The following is a 20,779-nucleotide window of genomic DNA, read 5'->3' as shown; positions in this document are numbered from 1 at the left end:
TAGATCAAAGAGCAAAAGATTATTTTTTAACTATTTATATGAGTATATAATATTGCATTGCGAGTCAACATCAACTTTGTGTTCGCAGCGAGAAATTATAAATCCCTATAAAAGCGGGTCTCGACTGGCATTATAGTTATCGTCAGTCAATTTGTTCGGACGAAGTTTGTGAAAATGAAGCAGTTTACTTTTCTGTGCGTTATTTTGTTACTATACAGTTTGGACGAAGAACAAATTTTGATGACGAAAATGAACAACTTGGTAGATATATACAACGAACAATTGGACAAGAAAGTGCAATGGAATGTTCTCAACGAAGCTGTTAAAAGCATTCAAGAACTATTCAAGGGTTATCAAGGCAGCGCCAAAGTTAATATGAAACAATTACTGGATGAAAACAAGCAATCTCACGAAGAATATTTGTTTGCTGTGGTTCCCTTATTCCAGTGGTGCGTAGCGGTCAAAAACGATTTACCGCATACTGTTTCAGTAATTCAAAGACCAAACTTATCGGAGAGCCTTCGATCGTACATAAAAAACAGGACCAAAGACTTACTTCTCAGAGGTGTTAATTATTCGCAAGACTCCATTAGTCACATAAAACGAGCTATACAACATATGTCGAAATTAGGGTTATTACTTAATGTAACAGAAATCCAATTCCATGAAGATTTTCAATCGAACGGGTTTTTTGGCATTGAACGCAGTGAACTGGTCAACAAAATAAGCAGCCTCAAAGCGAAATCAAGAACGATTGCTGCTGTAGTGGCAGCGATTGGTCTAGTAACCACGGTTATATTGGGCTTTGTCACAGGTCCCGTAGGCATCGCGATTGGCTTAGCAGCAGCTTTAGCAAAAGCTGGCATTCCACTTGGAGTTACTAATGGCTCTTCAATACCAAAGATAGAGCAACAACTAACAATAATTGACGAGTTTTACAATAAGCTGCAAGATGCTTTGATTCGTGCTAAGCAAGAATGCCGTAAGGTCGATGAGGCTTTAAAAACGGAGCTGAATGAAATCAATAAACTAGCTAATGACATTCAAACACCCCAAGTAAGTTTTTCGTGCATTTCGCGAAATGATGTGTTTAGAAAAATGATTCCATATAATTATACCCGTTACTCGTAGAGTAAAAGGGTATATTGTATTCGTGCAAAAGTATGTAACAGCTAGAAGGAAGCGTTTCCGACCCTATAAAGTATATATATTCTTGATCAGGATCACTAGCCGAGTCGATCTAGCCATGTCCGTCTGTCCGTCTGTCTGTCCGTATGAACGCTGAGATCTCGGAAACTATAAAAGCGAGAAGATTGGCATTTTGCATGTAGATTTTAGAAGTTCCTACGCATTGCAAGTTTGTTTCAAAATGGTGCCACGCCCCCTTTAACGCCCACAATCGCTTATATACGATTTTAAAAATTTAAATATTTCGGAAAAGTAAAAATGCAGTTTTATTGTGTTTATCAATACCTATCCAAATGTAGATCAAAGTTTCTATCTCCATTTCCCTCGCACTCCCTTTACCTGAGTAACGGGTATCTGATAGTCGGGGCACCCGACTATAGCGTTCTCTCTTGTTTTTATGTGTGGGCCTCAGTGTCACTTTGGTCTGCGAAAATTTAACAAGCTACTCAATACCAGACACAGCCAGATAGTAACGATTTAATAATTCAAAATATTTTTTTCATTTCACAGCCCGATGATATGATGATTCCGGAATTCAGTAGTTTGTTTGTCGACTCGTTGAATACGCTTTCTAATTCATGTAAGAGGTACGTCACATCACACCGATCAACGATATCTAGAAGACGACGGGATGCCGTTGCCAAGAAGCTATCAATTACACCAACCAACTATGACTTGGAACCAGGCATGGTTTTGAATGAAAATTACGGAGTCATGCACGAGATGGTATTCAAAGAATTCTTCAGCGATCCGCACATTTCGCATGCTATATAAAATAGCGTAATGATTTTGTTCTGCATAGAAATATCCGTAAAATTTGCAGTTTGATTGAATTTCGTGTTTCCAAACATGCAGAGAATACTGTTGAAAATTTTCAACTATTATTTGATACGCAAACATTTTTTCTTATATGTATGAACTTTGTAAACCAAATAAAGAGATTTCACTATTTTACGCCTGAGTTTCAAACTTTAACATGATGAATTATAATCGTATTTGTGTATTGTGCATCACACGAATTGTGTTCGTTTTTAAACCTTCTCTTGCATTATTTGCTTTTGATTATGTTATGTGCGTTGCTAAGAACAAAATACACGTATTTTCCGGCATTCTCACACAATGTTTTATTGAACAAGAAAGGAAAGCTAACTTCGGGCGCAGCCGAAGTTGATATACCCTTGCAGAATATTCTGTAAATAATATTCTCCAAAATTATTCATATGATGCATTCTTAATACTCATAAAAAATCCCAACTTCCTAACTTTAAAAACACCAAAGTTATGGCATTTTCAATCGTTCAGTTATATGGCAGGTATAGGATATAGTCGGCCGATCCCGGCTTATATAGTGCGTGCAAAGGAAAGAAGGTGTGTGCAAAGTTTCAATTCGATATCTTTAAACTGAGAGACTAGTTCGCGTAGAAACAGACAGACAAACCTCCTTGACCGCCAGAATGCGCTACTACTGCAAAGAAGGTTATGGTTCCCTACCGTGCGTTCATATTTAGGCAAGCATACCAAATTTCAGATGGGACAAATGCTCCGTCAGATTACACCGTGAAATATTGGTTTTGAGAGTTTTGTGGTGGCCGCAACTCCACTACCGATAAAGTCCGCAGCGGCAGCCCTTCCGATGCGGTTACAGAGGACAATGTCAAAAAAATACATGAAATGGTATTGGCTGATCGCAAAGTGAAAGTGCGCGAGTTAGCAGATGCCACAAAGATCAGTACTGAGCGCACACGCCATATTTTGAGCGAGATTCTGCATATGAAAAAGTTATGGTGCCGCGCATGCTCACTCCGGACCAAAAACTCGAACGCGAGAGCAGTTCGAAAGAGTGTTTGGACTTACTGATGCGGAATCCGGCGGGCTTTTGGCGTCGATTGGTAACTGTTGATGAAAGCTGGATCCACTATTACACACCAGAGAACAGAATGAGTGCCCGACAATGGACCAAAGCCGGCAAGAGTCCTCCGAAGCGGCCGAGGGAAAGGTTATGGCGTGAATTTTTTGGAATTGTCATGGCATACTCTTCGTGGACTACCTCGAAAAAGGAAAAAGCATTAACAGCGAGTATTACTGTGCATTGAAGGCCGAAATCGCTGCAAAACGGCTTCGCATGAAGCGAAACAAAATTTTGTTTGTGCAAGACAATGCACAAGAGCGTAGCAACCACGGCAAAAATAGGTGACTTAGGGCTCCAATTGCTTGGGCATCCACCTTATTCACCCGATTTGCCTCCCTCGGACTATTATCGCTTCTTCACGGACCTGAAAAGATATCTCAGTAATAAAAAATTCAGGTCACGGTTACTTTTTACTCCATCTAGTATACAGACCCTAGGCATAGCCTATCCAATGGACAAGTTGAAAGAGTTTCAACCTTAACAGAAATAGGTCGTTGTATTAAAGACGAGTACCGCCTCCTAGATTATTCTGAAATTATTATAAGAGCAGCTTACACTCAAAGCAAAATCAACCCTAAATTTTAGAAATTCGCCTTAAAACTTTATTTTTTTAAATCGAAGAAAAGATTTCTATTTTCAAGGAATTTTTTTCTCAAAACAAGAAAACTTTTCTTGGATCAAGAAAGTGTTTTTCAAATGTAGAAATTGTCGGCATAAACTAAACTCACCTTAAATCCAAGAAAGAATTTCTATAATTTAGTAAAAATGGTACTTGTTTTTAGAATTTTTTTCTTCAAAATAGAAATTCTGCCCTTAAAAATTATTTACCCTAAAAAATATAAAAATGTTCTCAAATTAACCTTAAAAATTCGATAACCCTAAAAAATAGAAACGCTTAAAAGTGTGAATTCTGATTTAGAATGGGGCATTGCACAAAATTTAAAAATATACAATTTTTTTCAAATTAACCTTAAAAATTCGAAAACTATAAAAAATAGAAACGCTTACAAGTGTGAATTCTGACTTAGAATGGGACATTGCACAAAATTTAAACATTATTAAAATCCTCATGTCCCAACTATTACCATCTATAAAATAAAAGGAGTATTAACGAATTAGGAACAGTATGGAAGTAGCTATCAGGTACACCTGACCATGACGACTTAATAAGAATTGAAAATAAAATTAACGAACTTACAGAAAACAATAACAAAAACTTACAATAAAATCACGAATATTTCAGGAAGTACAATTAATCACCTAAACCCTTGACTCAATCATTTTTAAACAAGAAAGGAAAGCTAACTTCGGGCGGAGCCGAAGTTGAAATACCCTTGCAGAATATTCTGTAAATTATATTCTCCAAAATTATTCATATGATGCATTCATATGATGCATTCTTAAAAATCCCAACTTCCTAACTTTAAAAACACCAAAGTTATGGCATTTCCAATCGTTCAGTTATATGGCAGCTATAGAATATAGTCGGTCGATCCTTATAAAATTTTGTAGATCGGATTGATTGGCCAAACATAAAGAAAATACCAGCTTCCTAACTTAACAAACACCAAAGTTATGGCATTTCCGATCAATCAGTTATATGGCGGCTATAGGATATAATCGGCCGATCGTTATAGGATGTAGTCGGCCGATCCCGGCCTTTCCGACTTATATTGTGCTGTAACGATTCGTTCGGCTACGGTGTTAACAAAAAAGGTATAAAGGATGCACGCTAGTGTCCAGCTGATCCTTGTCGGCTATATGGGGTGGTGATCTTGTCCTCAACCTTTTAGCCTTCAGTCATTTCTAGAATATCAAATAAGAATAATCGCCCACCACTAAACAAACATCAGCTCGACAGAAACTCCCCCGAATTCCCAAAGACCCTCTGATGATATTGAGGAATCTTTGATGCCCTCCCTGCCTTGGCCATTCCCACCTAATTTAGTCATATTTTGTTTGAACGGCCCTTTGGGTCGCCAACGGCCTTCACCGGGAGATCATCCTAATTAGAGGCAATTTCAAAAAGTTCTTAAAACATAAAATATATGTATTTACACACTACAGTAAATTCTTACAATTAACAGACATTATTAAAATAATAAAATATATAAATAAATGAATCAAAATGCATACAAATGCATACAAATACAAAATCACGTAAAATATTTAAATAAAAAGAGTTCCTAAATCAACTCCAGAGAATCACAAAAAAATATACGCGAATATTGAGCGGCCGAAATTTACATATATGCAAATGCAATTAGTGAGTGACTTTACACTGCTGTTTCTTTTTTTTTTTTTACAAAAATCAAATAAATCCGCTCCAAAGTATTTCGCGAAGGGCATTGACCTTGAATCCCTACTCCCGATCATTCGTATTGCTGGCCGTGGCCGTGAAATTCTATTTCTTTTGGTTCTTGCATTTCCTTTTTCTTCTTTTTTACATTCGACTAATATGGGCCAGTGGGGCAACGTTTGGTCATTAGTGGATTTTGCATTAGATTATCATTTCCGAGAAATTTTGTATAATAGTGAAATATCACTCACCACCGTGTTGGATGTCCATCGACGAAAGCGCTTCCGTGAGGTTTCCTAAAAAAAACAAATCACCAACACCACCACTGTGCAAACATTTTTTCTTTTACATTTCATTTCAACAAAATTTGCACGGCACCAGCGGAATAGAAATTAAATTACTCTTTTTTCATTTATTCACGGGGTTAGGGTTTTATCAAAGACCAATATAAACAATTATATTGGTCTTTGGTTTTATCCTCCCTCTCACGCGTTTTAGTAAATTTTTGATGATTCTCCGCTCTTTCCTTTTTCGTCTTCTTGCTTCTTTTTTATATAATCGCTTTTGTACCACCTCACTAACACTTACACTAATTCTTAAACTTGTATTTACATTGCTTGCATTTTTGCTTATTTTATAATAAATTCTCCTCCGTTTCCGCTCGCGATTTCTTATTTCTTTTTCTTCACTTTACATTTAAATATATTTAATTATTTATGTAGGACGATCGCACGCAGGTCTACTGAATCACGGAGTACCACGGGAACTGCTCGAATGGTTTTCTTGTTTCACTCAGCCATATTCCCGCTTGGAGAGTCGGGAGATTGGAGAGCACAATGGGAATGAGTGTTATTCCAGCCGAAATCACCTTCTAATTGGAGTCGAGTATTTTGATCTCGAGCCTTTTGGTGTCTTTGGTTTACTTTGGCTTTTCTTCAACCCGCCCTCAACTCTGGCTATATCTACGCACGAATTACAACTATGTACAAATATTGAAATAAGGTGCAATAAAAAGGCATACAAAATCTAAGGCCCCCTTGAGTTGGATGCCGAGGAAATTTCCCACTCGTCGCCGTCCTCCTTATGTCTTTTTTTCTCTTCGGGAACTTTGATGGCTTTTCTAATCTGGAATTTTTCCAACTGCTGCCGCGAGTTGTCCGGGCCAGGCATTAAGCGTCAAAGCTAATTAAAATGATAAAATTGGATTGCTTGCCGTTAGTTGATCCTTAACATTTTCTGGCTTACCCTTGGAATCGGCTTTAGGGTCGGTCGATTTTTGTTTAATTATTTGGTTTCTTTTTATTTTTTTTTTGTTGCTGCTCCCACTGAAACACATTATTCTTCATTTTTTTCCGCTCAGGCTTCACAAGTTTTTTTTTTTTTAAACACTTAGTAGACACAACGTTACTCTATCCCTGCCGAAAATCGAAAGAAAAATTGTGGATGCCGGAACTTCGCCATTTTTTCTGACCTGACAAGTGCCTCTGTTGCCTCTTACTCCGAAACCTTTACCCCCAGAATTCTTCTTCTATCCCAGCCGGTAGTACCCAAGCCGACAACTAGATGGCGGCACAATAATCTCCCACACTGCAAAGCAACTTCTCTGCCACAAGCGTTACACGGCGTGCAAAGGAAAGAAGGGTGTGTGCAAAGTTTCAATTCGATAAAACTAAGAGACTAAAAAGTACGGGGAACGAAATACAGTGACTCCATCGCTTAATCGGACAAGTACCTTCTTATGATAAATGTGCTCTAAAAATATACTAAATGGGCTTAATTAATTTTTTAAAATTTTTTTATTATAAATATACACTTTCATCTATCTAAAACAAAAGAAAAAAGTCAACATTTTTGTTAAGAACCCAAAGTTTTCAAACAAATACAAATTTATATCGATATTTGGCGCTCAACGAATAATCGGACAATCCCAAAATGAACACAAAAAATCGTTTTTTTTCCTGGAATTCGATGCAAACTTTAGGCTTTTTGAATTGCGTTTGGTTTATAATAGAGATTAGGAGCAGAAAACATAAATTTGCTATTATAAAGTAGAAAAATGGCTCCAAATGGAAAGCAATCCTCTGTAGAACTTCGGCAGTTAGTTGTTAAGCTACATTTTGAAGGAAAAACTGTAAGGGAAATCTCCGAATTAGTTGGAAAAAGCAAATCTACGGTCCACGACATTATTAAGCGGTTCCCTGATAAATTTAGATTTGCCAATAAAAGCAGGGAAGGCCAAAAAAGATCTTAAATGACCGAGAAGAGAGGTCGGTTTTAAAAGAAATGAAACAAGATCCCTTCAAAACTGCTAAATAACTAAAGATTTCTTTACAAAACCGAATTGGTAAGGACGTGTGTTTCAATACTGTGCGTAATACTTTAAATAAATTCGATTTCCACGGAAGATTTGTGCGGAAGAAGCCCTTTATTAGCCCCAAGAACAAATAAAATCGCATTAAATATGCAAAAGAATATTTGATGAAAACAGGGGATTTTTGGAAGACGGTAATATAGTAGCTATTGAGCTCAAAAAATATTTTTGTTGATTTTTTTATTTAAATAGAACCTTTAATTAATTAATAATAATTAATTTAATTAAAAAAAAAAAAGTTGAACGGAGCATATTGTACAAACTTTTTTTTTGTCGTACATATTATTTCATTCCTCAGAAACGTCAAATGCTATATTTTTTTATATGTACAGTGGCTCACAGCTTATTTGACCCACACCTAATTTTCAACATTAAACAGGTATAACTCCTGAACCATAAGAGATACGCATAAAAATAAAACGCAGAAAGGTTAACTGTTGTTTTAACTTCAAAAATATGTTTTCATTTATTTATTCTAGCAAGGAACTTCTTAATTAAACAATAAAAACTAAAAATACTGCCTTTTTCAATGTCACAGCTTATTTGACCCAGTTCATCAAATTAATTATAAAAAATTGCATAAAAATATTTTTTTAACTTTTAGTATTTGGTATGTCCGCCCTTTTGGTCCACAACCGACTTCAGTCGATTGGGAATAGATTCGACCAATTTTTTGAGGTTCCTGGGGTGATTTTAGCCCATTCTTCGAGCAAAGCCGTTTTCAAGTCATTTTTATTGGAAATATTGCGCTCCCGAATTTTTGAGTCCCGCAAAGCCCACAAATTCTCAATAACATTAAAATCGGGTGACTGAGCTGGAGATTTCATTATATTGGGACAATTATATCCCAGCCAATATTGAATAATACCCTACTTATGCTTTGGGTCATTGTCTTGGTAGAACCGAAAACCCTGTTTTATTCCCAATTTCTCAGCACTTTAAAGTAAATTATCCTTAAGGATATTAAGATAAACATTTTTATTCATTATGCTTTCAATAAATTTTAGGTTTCCGACTCCTGCTGCGGACTTACAGGCCCAAACCATAACGTGTCCGCCGTCATGCTTAACGGTGGGTTTTAGATGTTTGTCCTGCAGCTCTGTATTGGCTTTACGACATAGCTAAGAACGTCCTCGGACCAAATATACAGTCAACACAATATTTATTCGGACACCCGTGATTTTCAATTTGATTCATTAATAACTCAATAAAAACGTAACGAAACCAAACAATTTATATTTCATCGTAAAGGCTAACATTCTTAGAATATATTTTAACAAAAAAATAAGGAACTTTCAACAGTAAAATTAGATATTTTCTTAAATGAACTTGAAAAGTCATAATTTTACGCACAGAAATTATTCGTACACTTCATATAATATTAATGAAAAAACATATTTCTTGATGTTTTAATATTTTTAATATTTGGTGGGTCCTCCACTAACATCAATGACAGCTTGTAAGCGTCGACCCATGCTTTTTACCAAATTGCTTGTCTCATTAGCGCTAATTTGACCCCATTTAGCCATCAATGCAGTTTTTAAGGACTCCCTGGACGAAATGACGTGCTTCCGAATCCTTTTCTCAAGAATATCTCACACATGTTCTATGGGATTTAAATCAGGTGACTGGGGAGGTGTTTTCAGCTGCTTGCAGTGATATAAAAGCCACTCTTGCACCAAAGACGAAGAATGTTGTCTTGTTGAAACAACAATGTCTTCGGATCTAGACCAAGTTTTATATCACTTGGAATCAAATTTTCGCTTAAAATGTTTTTGTACATATTCTTATTAATTTTGTCGTCAATAAAGACCATTTGACCGACTTCTCCTACCGATACACACCCCGAAATCATTACATTCCCGCCACCATGCTAAACAGTTGGAATTAAGTTCTTCTCATTCATGGCTTCATTTGGTTTCCTCCACACTTTCAAGGGCCCATAGTGTCCAAATATGTAAAATTTGGATTCGTCGCTATAAACTACGTTCTCCCAAAACGAATCCGGGTGGTTATATGCAGTTTTCCAAACTCCAAACGCTTTTTTTTGTTGATGGCAGAAATTAATTGCTTTCGACGAGCAACTCTGCCATGTAAACCAGCCTTGTACAGGTAGTTTCGGATGGTTTGGGCTCAAACTTTTTTTATTATCGCTTGATGTACACTCTTTTGAATTGTTGTAGATGTTGTTTTCGGATTTTTCAGGACTGTAGACATAAATTTCCGTCCCTCACGTGAATACAGAATCTTAGACCTTCTAGCTTTCTTGTGATTTGAAGCTCATTATTCCGTTTTTAAGTATTTTTGGATTATACTATGTATTGTGGAAGGTGATTTTTCATTAATACGACCGATTTCGCGATAACTACGATTTTCCAAAAAATTAATTTAAGATAGATTTTCGAAAATCTAGTGACAAATCTTTAACTCCTTCCATTTTGACCAATTGTATCAAAAAAACACATAAAAACTAACAAAAAAACAAAAAAAGCACGCCGAAAATTACTCCGAAGTAATTTCAACTAAACTACTTTAAAAAGAATCGCCGATTACCGTTGAGTTCAGAAATAAACACAATAAATGAGAAATGTACGAATAATTTTTGTGCAACATTTTAGCAATTTTTTTGCTTTTCTTTCAATATTTTTAAGGCTAATTTAAAAAATTAAATTTTTGTTTGTGAAATGTCTTCTGAAAATCACTGTTTCTATGATACGTACAAAAAAACCTGCTAAAATTACGAAAATTCCTGCAAATAAGCTGTTAAACTTGATAATAGACAGTGTCCGAATAAATTTTGTGCTGACTGTATTAAATTTTGACTCATCACCGAAAATGACGTAATATTTTTGGGTCTAAATGTATGGCGTAAAGCCAATACAGAGCTGCAGGACAAACATCTAAAACCCACCGTTAAGCATGACGGCGGACACGTTATGGTTTGGGCCTGTAAGTCCGCAGCAGGAGTCGGAAACCTAAAATTTATTGAAAGCATAATGAATAAAAATGTTTATCTTAATATCCTTAAGGATAATTTATTTTAAAGTGCTGAGAAATTGGGAATAAAACAGGGTTTTCGGTTCTACCAAGACAATGACCCAAAGCATAAGTAGGGTATTATTCAATATTGGCTGGGATATAATTGTCCCAATATAATGAAATCTCCAGCTCAGTCACCCGATTTTAATGTTATTGAGAATTTGTGGGCTTTGCGGGACTCAAAAATTCGGGAGCGCAATATTTCCAATAAAAATGACTTGAAAACGGCTTTGCTCGAAGAATGGGCTAAAATCACCCCAGGAACCTCAAAAAAATTGGTCGAATCTATTCCCAATCGACTGAAGTCGGTTGTGGACCAAAAGGGCGGACATACCAAATACTAAAAGTTAAAAAAATATTTTTATGCAATTTTTATACCCTTGCAGAGGGTATTATAATTTTGGTCAAAAGTGTACAACGCAGTGAAGGAGACATCTCCGACCCTATAAAGTATATATATTCTTGATCAGGATCACCTCCTGAGTTGATATAGCCATGTCCGTCTGTCCGTCTGTCCGTCTGTCCGTCTGTCTGTCCGTCTGTCTGTCCGTCTGTCTGTTTCTACGCGAACTAGTCTCTCAGTTTTAAAGATATCGAATTGAAACTTTGCACACACCCTTCTTTCCTTTGCACGCAGTATATAAGTCGGAACGGCCGGGATCGGCCGACTATATCCTATAGCTGCCATATAACTGAACGATCGGAAATGCCATAACTTTGGTGTTTGTAAAGTTAGGAAGTTGGGATTTTCTATGGGTTTTGTATTTGGCTAATCAATCCGACATGCCGAATTTCATAAGGATCGGCCGACTATATCCTATAGCTTCCATATAACTGATTGATCGGAAATGCCATAACTTTGGTGTTTGTAAAGTTAGGAAGTCGGCATTTTCTATGGGTGTTATATTTGGCCAGCCAATCCGACCTACCAAATTTCATAAGGATCGGCCGATTATATCCTATAGCTGACATATAACTGAACGATTGGAAATGTCATAACTTTGGTGTTTTTAAAGTTAGGAAGTTGGGATTTTTTATGAGTATTAAGAATGCATCATATGAATAATTTTGGAGAATATAATTTACAGAGTATTCTGCAAGGGTATATCAACTTCGGCTCCGCCCGAAGTTAGCTTTCCTTTCTTGTTTATAATTAATTTGATGAACTGGGTCAAATAAGCTGTGACATTGAAAAAGGCAGTATTTTTAGTTTTTATTGTTTAATTAAGAAGTTCCTTGCTAGAATAAATAAATGAAAACATATTTTTGAAGTTAAAACAACAGTTAACCTTTCTGCGTTTTATTTTTATGCGTATCTCTTATGGTTCAGGAGTTATACCTGTTTAATGTTGAAAATTAGGTGTGGGTCAAATAAGCTGTGAGCCACTGTATGTATATATATTATCAAATAGTATACAAACTGAAAATAGAGCAGCAGTGATTTTGTATTTCCAAAAAATGATAACTCTCTATCACTTCGTGGAAAACATGAACAGAGCTGTGTTGTGACTTTTTATACCCGTTACTCGTAGAGTAAAAGGGTATATTGTATTCGTGCAAAAGTATGTAACAGCTAGAAGGAAGCGTTTCCGACCCTATAAAGTATATATATTCTTGATCAGGGTCACTAGCCGAGTCGATATAGCCATGTCCGTCTGTCCGTCTGTCTGTCTGTCCGTCTGTCCGTCTGTCCGTCTGTCTGTCCGTCCGTATGAACGCTGAGATCTCGGAAACTATAAAAGCTAGAAGATTGGCATTTTGCATGCAGATTCTAGGAGTTCCTACGCAGCGCAAGTTTGTTTCAAAAAGGTGCCACGCCCCCTTTAACGCCCACAATCGCTTATATACGATTTTAAAAATTTAAATATTTCGGAAAAGTAAAAATGCAGTTTTATTGTGTTTATCAATACCTATAGAAATGTAGAAGAAATGTTTCAAATCGGACCATTCGTTAAAAAGTTATGCGTGATCAAAGTTTCTATCTCCATCTCCCTCGCACTCCCTTTACCTGAGTAACGGGTATCTGATAGTCGGGGCACCCGACTATAGCGTTCTCTCTTGTTTTTTTTGTGATGTGTTTCTACCGAAAATATTTTTTTTAATGGACGTTTCTTTGGAAAATCCCTGGACTACCAAAAAAATTATCATTATCCGGAACTTGACTAGAGCTTATATGAAGCTGGTACTGAGGCGATCGTGATCACAGACAAAGATCAAAGAGCAAAAGATTATTTTTGAGTTATTTATGTATGTACTCATCGTATTGCAAGGCTACATCAACTTCGTGTTCGCAGCGAGAAATTATAAATCCCTATAAAAGCGGGTCTCGACTGGCATTATAGTTATCGTCAGTCAATTTGTTCGGACGAAGTTTGTGAAAATGAAGCAGTTTACTTTTTTGTGCGTTTTTTTGTTACTATTCAGTTTGGATAGTGTTACAGCTAGCTCGAATTCGTCCAAAGAAGAAATTTTGATGACGAAATTGAACAACTTGGTAGAGATATACAACGAGCAATTGGACAAGAAAGTGCAATGGAATGTTCTCAACGAAGCTGTTGAAAGCATTCAAGAACTATTCAAGGGTTATCAAGGCAAGGCCAAAGATAATATGAAATAATTACTGGATGAAAACAAGCAATCTCACGATGAATATTTGTTTGCTGTGGTTCCATTATTCCAGTGGTGCGTAGCGGTCAAAAACGATTTACCGCATACTGTTACAGTAATTCAGAGACCAAACTTATCGGAGAGCCTTCGATCGTACATAGATAAGAGGACCAGAAACTTACTTCTCAGAGGTGTTAATTGTTCGCAAGACTCCATAAGTCACATAGAACGAGCTATACAACATATGTCGAAATTAGGTGTATTACTTAATGTAACAGAAATCCAAATCAATGAAGATTTTCAATCGAACGGTTTTTATGGCATTCAACGCAGTGAACTGGTCAACAAAATAAGCAGCCTTAAAGAGCAATCAATTATTTCTGCTGTAGTGGCAGCGATTGGTCTAGTAATCACGGTTATATTGGGCTTTGTCGCAGGTCCCGTAGGCATCGCGATTGGCTTATCAGTAACTTTAGCAACAGCTGGCATTCCACTTGGAATTATTTATGGCCATTCAATACCAAAGCTAGAGCAACAAATAACAATAATTGACGAGTTTTACAAGAAGCTGCAAGATGCTTTGATTCGTGCTGAACAAGAATGCCTTAAGGTCGATGAGGCTTTAAAAACGGAGCGAAATGAAATCAATGAACTAGCTTATGACATTCAAACACCCAAAGTAAGTTTTTCATGCATTTCGCGAAATGATGAGCCGACTTCAAATAAGTTTAGAAAAAAGATTCCATATAATTTTGATGTGTGGGCCTCAGTGTCACTTTGGTTTCTTTAACAGGCTACTCAATACCAGACACAGCAAGATAATAACGATTTAATAATTCAAAATATTTTTTTCATTTCACAGCCCGATGATATGATGATTCCGGAATTCAGTAGTTTGTTTGTCGACTCGTTGAATACGCTTTCTAATTCATGTAAGAGGTACGTCACATCACACCGATCAACGCCATCTAGAAGACGACGGGATGCCGTTGCCAAGAAGCTATCAATTACACCAACCAACTATCGCTTGGAAGCAGGAATGGTTTTGAATGAAAATTACGGAGTCAGGCACGAGATGGTATTCGCTAATTTGAAGGAATTCTTCAGCGATCCGCTCATTTCGCATGCTTTATAAAATATCGTAATGATTTTTGTCAACCGTTCTGTATAGAAATATCCGTAAAATTTGCAGTTTGATTGAATTTCGTGTTTCCAAACATTCACAAAATACTGTTGAAAATTTTCAACTATACGAGCTAATCTACAATCGGAAGCTTCGCGAAACTGTTGCAAATTTTTCTTTTATGTATGAACTTTGTAAACCTAATAAAGAGATTTCACTATTTTACGCCTGAGTTTCAAACTTTAAAATGATGAATTATTCTCTTGTATTAGTTGCCGTAGAGCGATAACATTTTTTCATTATTTGCTTTTGATTATATTATATTATGTGCGTTGCAAAGAACAAAATACACGTATTTTCCGGCATTCTCACACAAAGTTTTATTAAACAAGAGAGGAAGGCTAACTTCGGGCGGAGCTGAAGCTGATAAGCCCTTGCAGAATATTCTGTAAATAATATTCTCCAAAATTATTCATATGATGCATTCTTAATACTCATAAAAAATCCCAACTTCCTAACTTTAAAAACACCAAAGTTATGGCATTTTCAATCGTTCAGTTATATGGCAGCTATAGGATATAGTTGGCCGATCCCGGCTTATATAGTGCGTGCAAAGGAAAGAAGGGTGTGTGCAAAGTTTCAATTCGATATCTTTAAAACTTAGAGACTAGTTCGCGTAGAAACATACAGACGGACAGACGTACATGCTTATATCCACTCAGGAGGCGATCCTGATCAAGAATATATATACTTTATATGGTCGGAGATGTCTCCTTCACTGCGTTGCACACTTTTGATCAAAATTATAATACCCTCTGCAAGGGTATAAAAAGGCGAAAAATCATTTTCACACGAGATTAACATCGTATGTTATATTTATTGTCAAAAGGAACACTATACTTGATATTTTTCTGGTATTTCATGTACATATACTTATTGATTATATCTCGGAATCTGCATCATGATTGGCTCTAGTGCACATTAAATATATGAAGGAATTAATTATTTTCCTGCAACCTCTTTGATGAAATTATATTGGTCAGACGAAGTAACTGCATTTTCAAATGTCTAGCTACAGTTTTATCCCTGTGATTTTCAATAATACTGTCCACCATTATGAAAGTTCCAGTGCGTCCTACTCCCTTTCTCTGGCACTCCATTCAAGGTAGTTGAAGTGGTTCACAGAAAATCCTTCTTTATCGGCTTTGGACTTTATGTACAATTCAGTTCGTGTGTAGCTCTCGCAACTATCGTCCTCTTTTCTGCATTCTATGAGATATTCACCACTTTTCATTACCCTGCCTTTCTTTGTCGGCCAATATGCGACAGCGCCCATGTTCAGTTCGTTGAACATGACGATGGTTTGGCATTTCTGATCGTTAAAAATACGCCAAAAGTCGGAAATTGTGTTTGGAAGCGGGTGCTGCGTGGCGATATATTCCTTTTCCACGTAATTGGCGTTGATATAATCTGCAGCTGTGAATTCATTCGTGGTACTCAAACAGGCCTTGGCATAGAGTAAGAAACTATATAGAGGTTTCATTTGCTCTGCCCGGGCCTCTGCCAAAGCTCTGCTGAGAGCCATGTTCGAAGCTAACTTCTTCAAACTTCGGTTTCTCACCACTTCTAACATGTGCGAAGCACAAGCAATAGTATGGGGAATTCTCGCACCTATCCTTAGGAATAAGAGCGACCAGAGCAGCAATAAGAATCCACCATGGGCATGGATTCAGGCTCGATTCGAACATTTGCAAAACTCTCTTTTTTCCGTTTTTCCCCTACGTGGCATCACTGGCAAAGTCACTCGAGAGCGCGGGCAGAGCAAATGACGGCTCTATACATTATTACTCTATGGCCTTGGAATGGTCTTAAGCAGGGATGTCATGAAAGCGATTCTTTCCTGTGTTTTCAGTCCTCTTTTCAAACGTTGCCCGTCGATACGGTTCATTACTTTGTAAAGAGAATTTCAAAACTGAATTCGCTTTGCTCATTGTGGTGCACTTTTAGTTTAATTGATGCTCCTCGCACTGATTCTGTTTCAAGACTGACTCAAAAGTGCATGCTTAAGCATGTGCAGTAACCTAAAAAAAATTCAAGTCGTTATTCCTGCTAAACTAAAAAAGATAACAGAAAAATTTGAATGCAGTATTTTAATTGGGAATATTAACATGTTTATTTAACAAAAGCAATTTTCTTAATCATAAAAACAAAACAATTATTTAATAAAAACAAAATGTACAGGTTTTTTTCATGACGCAGCTTATTTCGTGCAGTTCATTCAACTTAACTTATTATTTGTAATTTAAAGGCTAATATTTTGTATGTCCACTTTTCTGGCTCAGGACAGCTTTGAGACGATTTCCCATGGAAGAAACTAACTTTTTAGTGGTTTCCACTGGAACTTTTGGCCATTCTTCCATAAGAACACTTTTCATGTCGTTTTGGTTCGAAATCTTCCTCTTCTTTAAAGCGATGTCCAATGAACTTCAGGCCCAGGGATCGGGGCACCGTGGAGCGGCTGCTGGACCTGGCGGGTCGCCTGAATCCCACGACCTGGATTTCTTCACATTTTAACCAAGGCAACAAAATTATTGGTAAAACTACAATGTTAGAGTGCAAATTTGATGTGGCCCAAAGACAGTGAGAAGTTGCCAAAACTCTGGAAAAGAAATGCAGAAAAACTCCCCAGGGATGTTCTATTGATTTGGAAATCTATTAGCCCGAGGGGGGTGGGAACTATTTCCCTGCATGGGGACACACCTGTGCCCCTGATGCGGCGCTAACTTTTCCCATTACGATGGCCCTTTATGGGCCAACAAAATTGCCCCATTCACGGTCAATTCGGTCTTCATATAAAAGCTCTCATGTTCTGTCGAAAAAAATCAGAATTAGGTTTTGATGGTTCTAATCAATTGGTTTTACATTATCGATAACATAATGACTATGTTAATCAAAATGCACCATAAATTGTTGCGCTATTAACATTTATGCTCTTCGTATATGATTCAGAAATACAGCAATTATTCAATCATAGTATCACAGGCATTTATTTCAACTTTTTTGTGCGTTAACAGTATTTTAAGAATGAAGGAATGAATTTTTTGCAAACAACATAGTTTTAACGATTAATAATATACGTCGAAATAAATAAATATTGGCGAGAAATTGAAGTCATTTTCAGTCATTGGCCGCATTGCCGCCCCTCAGTCAGTTACGCAGCTCAGACAATTCATTGGCTTGTCATCCTATTTTCGACAATTCGTCCCACGATTTTCCGAATTAATGAAACCTTTATATTTATTAACTTCGAAAAACAGCAAGTTTGAGTGGAGCGACAAACATGAGCAGGTGCGCCAAGAGATTATATCTACTTTGGTTAGCGATTCGGTACTTATCATCTATGATCCACAGTTTCCGGTTGAACTTCACACTGACGCTAGTGCAGATGGGTATGGTGCAATATTGATGCACAAGGTAAACGGTAAACCTGGAGTCATTGAGTACTAAAGCAAGTGCACCACAGGAGCAGAAAGAAGATACCACTCGTACGAGTTGGAGACGTTGGCTGTCTACAATGCAGTCAAACATTTCCGCCTTTATCTACATGGCCGCCCATTCGTGGTGTACACGGACTGCAACTCTCTTAAAGCTAGTCGCCACAAGAAAGATTTGACGCCGAGGGTCCATCGTTGGTGGGCTTACCTACTCATTTGAGTTTGAGGTAGAGTATAAGAAGGGAAGTAGCATGGCACATGTAGATTTCCTCTCCCGCAATCCAATACCATTTGTTAAGCAGACTACAAAAACAACAGAAGTGCGAATAGATCTAGCAAACATATCCGATGACTAGCTACTTGCTGAACAGCATCGAGATTCCGAAATTTCCGAACTAGTATCAAAGCTGCAAAACAATGAACTAAAGATAGAAGATGCAAAAACGTATGAGTTGCGATCTGGTATGTTATACCGGAAAATACAAAGAAATGGAAGAAATCGATGTCTGCCGGTAATCCCACGAGCGTTTAAATGGTCCGTAATCAATCACGTGCATGAGGCACTAATGCACTTGGGCTGGGAGAAAACTTTAGACAAGGTATACACACAGTATTGGTTTCCGAGTATGTCCAAATACGTATGAAAATTTGTAGACAATTGCATCACGTGCAAACTTTTTAAATCAACTTCGGGAAAGGCGCAGGTAGAACTGTCTTTGACTTTCAAAGTGAACGGTCGTGTTTTTTTTCTGCGCTTCGAATTTTGCATTTTGTTTGCGTTTATTCCCATCGGTGGGTTTTATCAAAACAAATTTAAATTCTCTTCCGGTTTATTTAAAACATAAATTTAAACTCCGTTCGCTTCGCGAGTGCACTTTGTATTTAATTACTAATAAATTGTTTTAGTTTTTCGTTTTTCTTATCTGTGTTTTCTTTGCTTATATCCCCGCCGTTTCTCTTTTGTGCATGCACTTTAACTTATTTACGCTCCCGCTCTCTTGCTCTCTTTGATTTTGAAAGTTCTAAGCGTGCAGTTTCTGCGCTCTTGCGGTACTTATAACTGCTCGCTTATAAATTTCAATTCGCTTTTTTTGGTACAGTGGTAAATAAATAAAATGAATAATACAAATTTAGTCTGCTTCTGCAAAAAATGCAGCCTCGTAATCAGGGCTGACCAGTCCAATATGACTTGCTGGCTCTGTGAAAATATGGTGCATACCAAGTGCGCCGGTTTTACTGGCCGGACAAGTGATGACCTTTCAAAGGGGCCCAATTTGCAGTTTTGTTGTGACGCTTGTGTCAAGGTTGCGAACGAGATGAAATCGTTCATGCGCCAAACTAAAGGCGGCCTGATGGGGCTGATTAGCTGTTTCGGAGTTGCTAGAGATAGTTTTCGCCGAGCTGATGATCTCCTCTCTGCGCTGGACTCGCAGTTTAATAGTCGTAAGCTATTAGAAGAGTCCCCTAAGCGCAAAAAGGCCGCTGGTGGTAAGGAGCAAAAGGGGATCAACCCGCAACAGAGCATTCCGGCGGATCAGCAGCTGATTTCAGCAAACTTTCAAATGTTGCTAAGATCAGAGGCTAAAAAAGATTTGGTATCCGAACAATCCGTTACAGAATGCATGCAACCTGGGACTTCTAAGAATTCTGATTTGTTCGTAGTGGTTTCACAATTAGTGGATCCACCTATCTCTCAGAATGTAGCATCTCCACAACAATTGACTACTGAGTCCGGACAACCGGCTCAAGTTGGTTTTGCAGAAAAAATGTCTGCTAAACCAAAATCACTTTTAGTGGTTCCACTAAAGAAACAAATTTTCGTTTCTCGGCTTTCCCCTGATCAAACATCTTCTGATGTATTGTCTTATATACAAGACAAAACTAAAGCCGATTGTAATAGTGTAAAGGTGGAAAAGTTTAAGTTTTCTTATGCTAGAGACATTTCATCTTTCTAAATAACTGTCCCTAACAAGCTTTTTGAAGCCATATGCTCGTCCGACTTTTGGCTGAAAGAAGAAGGGATCCGTGGGAGTAAAACTTCCTAGTCGAGGTCAAACCAGAGTACCAATTTCAAAAACTTACATCTAACCTCCTTTTTTCCTATCAGAATGCAAGTGGCTTGCGTAGCAAGCTCAATAAATTGTATTCTGATAGCCTTTCCTTTGCATCTCATATTATTGTGTTCACAGAAACCTGGTTAAAGCCGGAGATCTTTAGCTCCGAAGTTTTTCCAGGTAAGTACACAATATATAGGTATGACCGTCCCTCTAGACGGGGAGGTGGAGTCTTAATTGGAGTTGATTCAAACTTCCCGTCTGAGGAGTTATTTTTTGATGAATTCAATACCATTGAATTTATTTGTGTAAAGTTATCGCTTCCTAGTAACTTTATATACATAACTTGCTCATATATTCCGCCGTTGTCTGAACTTCCTGATTATTTAAATCACCTATCCGTTATTAAGTCCGTTGCAAATAAGCTTTCCGATAGGGATCAGTTGATAGTTCTAAAAACTTCTTCTTCTGGAGTTACTTGGTCCACTGAGGATGGATCGAATGTCTTACTACCTATAGCCACTAACCATACAACATATAGACTGGTCATTTCATACAACGAATTTGGTCACAAAATTTTTCACTCGGGGAGCCCCAGTGCTGGAATCGGCAGGCCCCGACACTTCGTGTGCCTTCGGGTTTTTTCGCTCTCGTTCTAATTCTTATTTTGACGCTCGCGCTCGAGTTCGGTCGTT

The 20,779-nt window shown here is 37.4% G+C and overlaps 1 protein-coding gene across 1 annotated transcript; it reads left to right on the top strand.

Annotated features, from left to right (window-relative positions):
• The first annotated feature begins 526 nt into the window (after positions 1–526).
• Positions 527–2,142, top strand: LOC123036947. The gene is made up of 2 exons (XM_044456500.1): positions 527–1,056; positions 1,699–2,142. Exons 1-2 carry the CDS (start codon positions 619–621, stop codon positions 1,960–1,962), a joined length of 702 nt encoding a protein of 233 aa, XP_044312435.1. The 5' UTR covers positions 527–618; the 3' UTR covers positions 1,963–2,142.
• The last annotated feature ends 18,637 nt before the right edge of the window (positions 2,143–20,779 follow it).

The sequence above is a fragment of the Drosophila rhopaloa genome, unplaced genomic scaffold (assembly GCF_018152115.1).
Source record: "Drosophila rhopaloa isolate 14029-0021.01 unplaced genomic scaffold, ASM1815211v1 contig_115, whole genome shotgun sequence".
In the NCBI taxonomy this organism is placed as follows: domain Eukaryota; kingdom Metazoa; phylum Arthropoda; class Insecta; order Diptera; family Drosophilidae; genus Drosophila; species Drosophila rhopaloa.
This window is presented reverse-complemented; position numbering and strand designations above follow the sequence as displayed.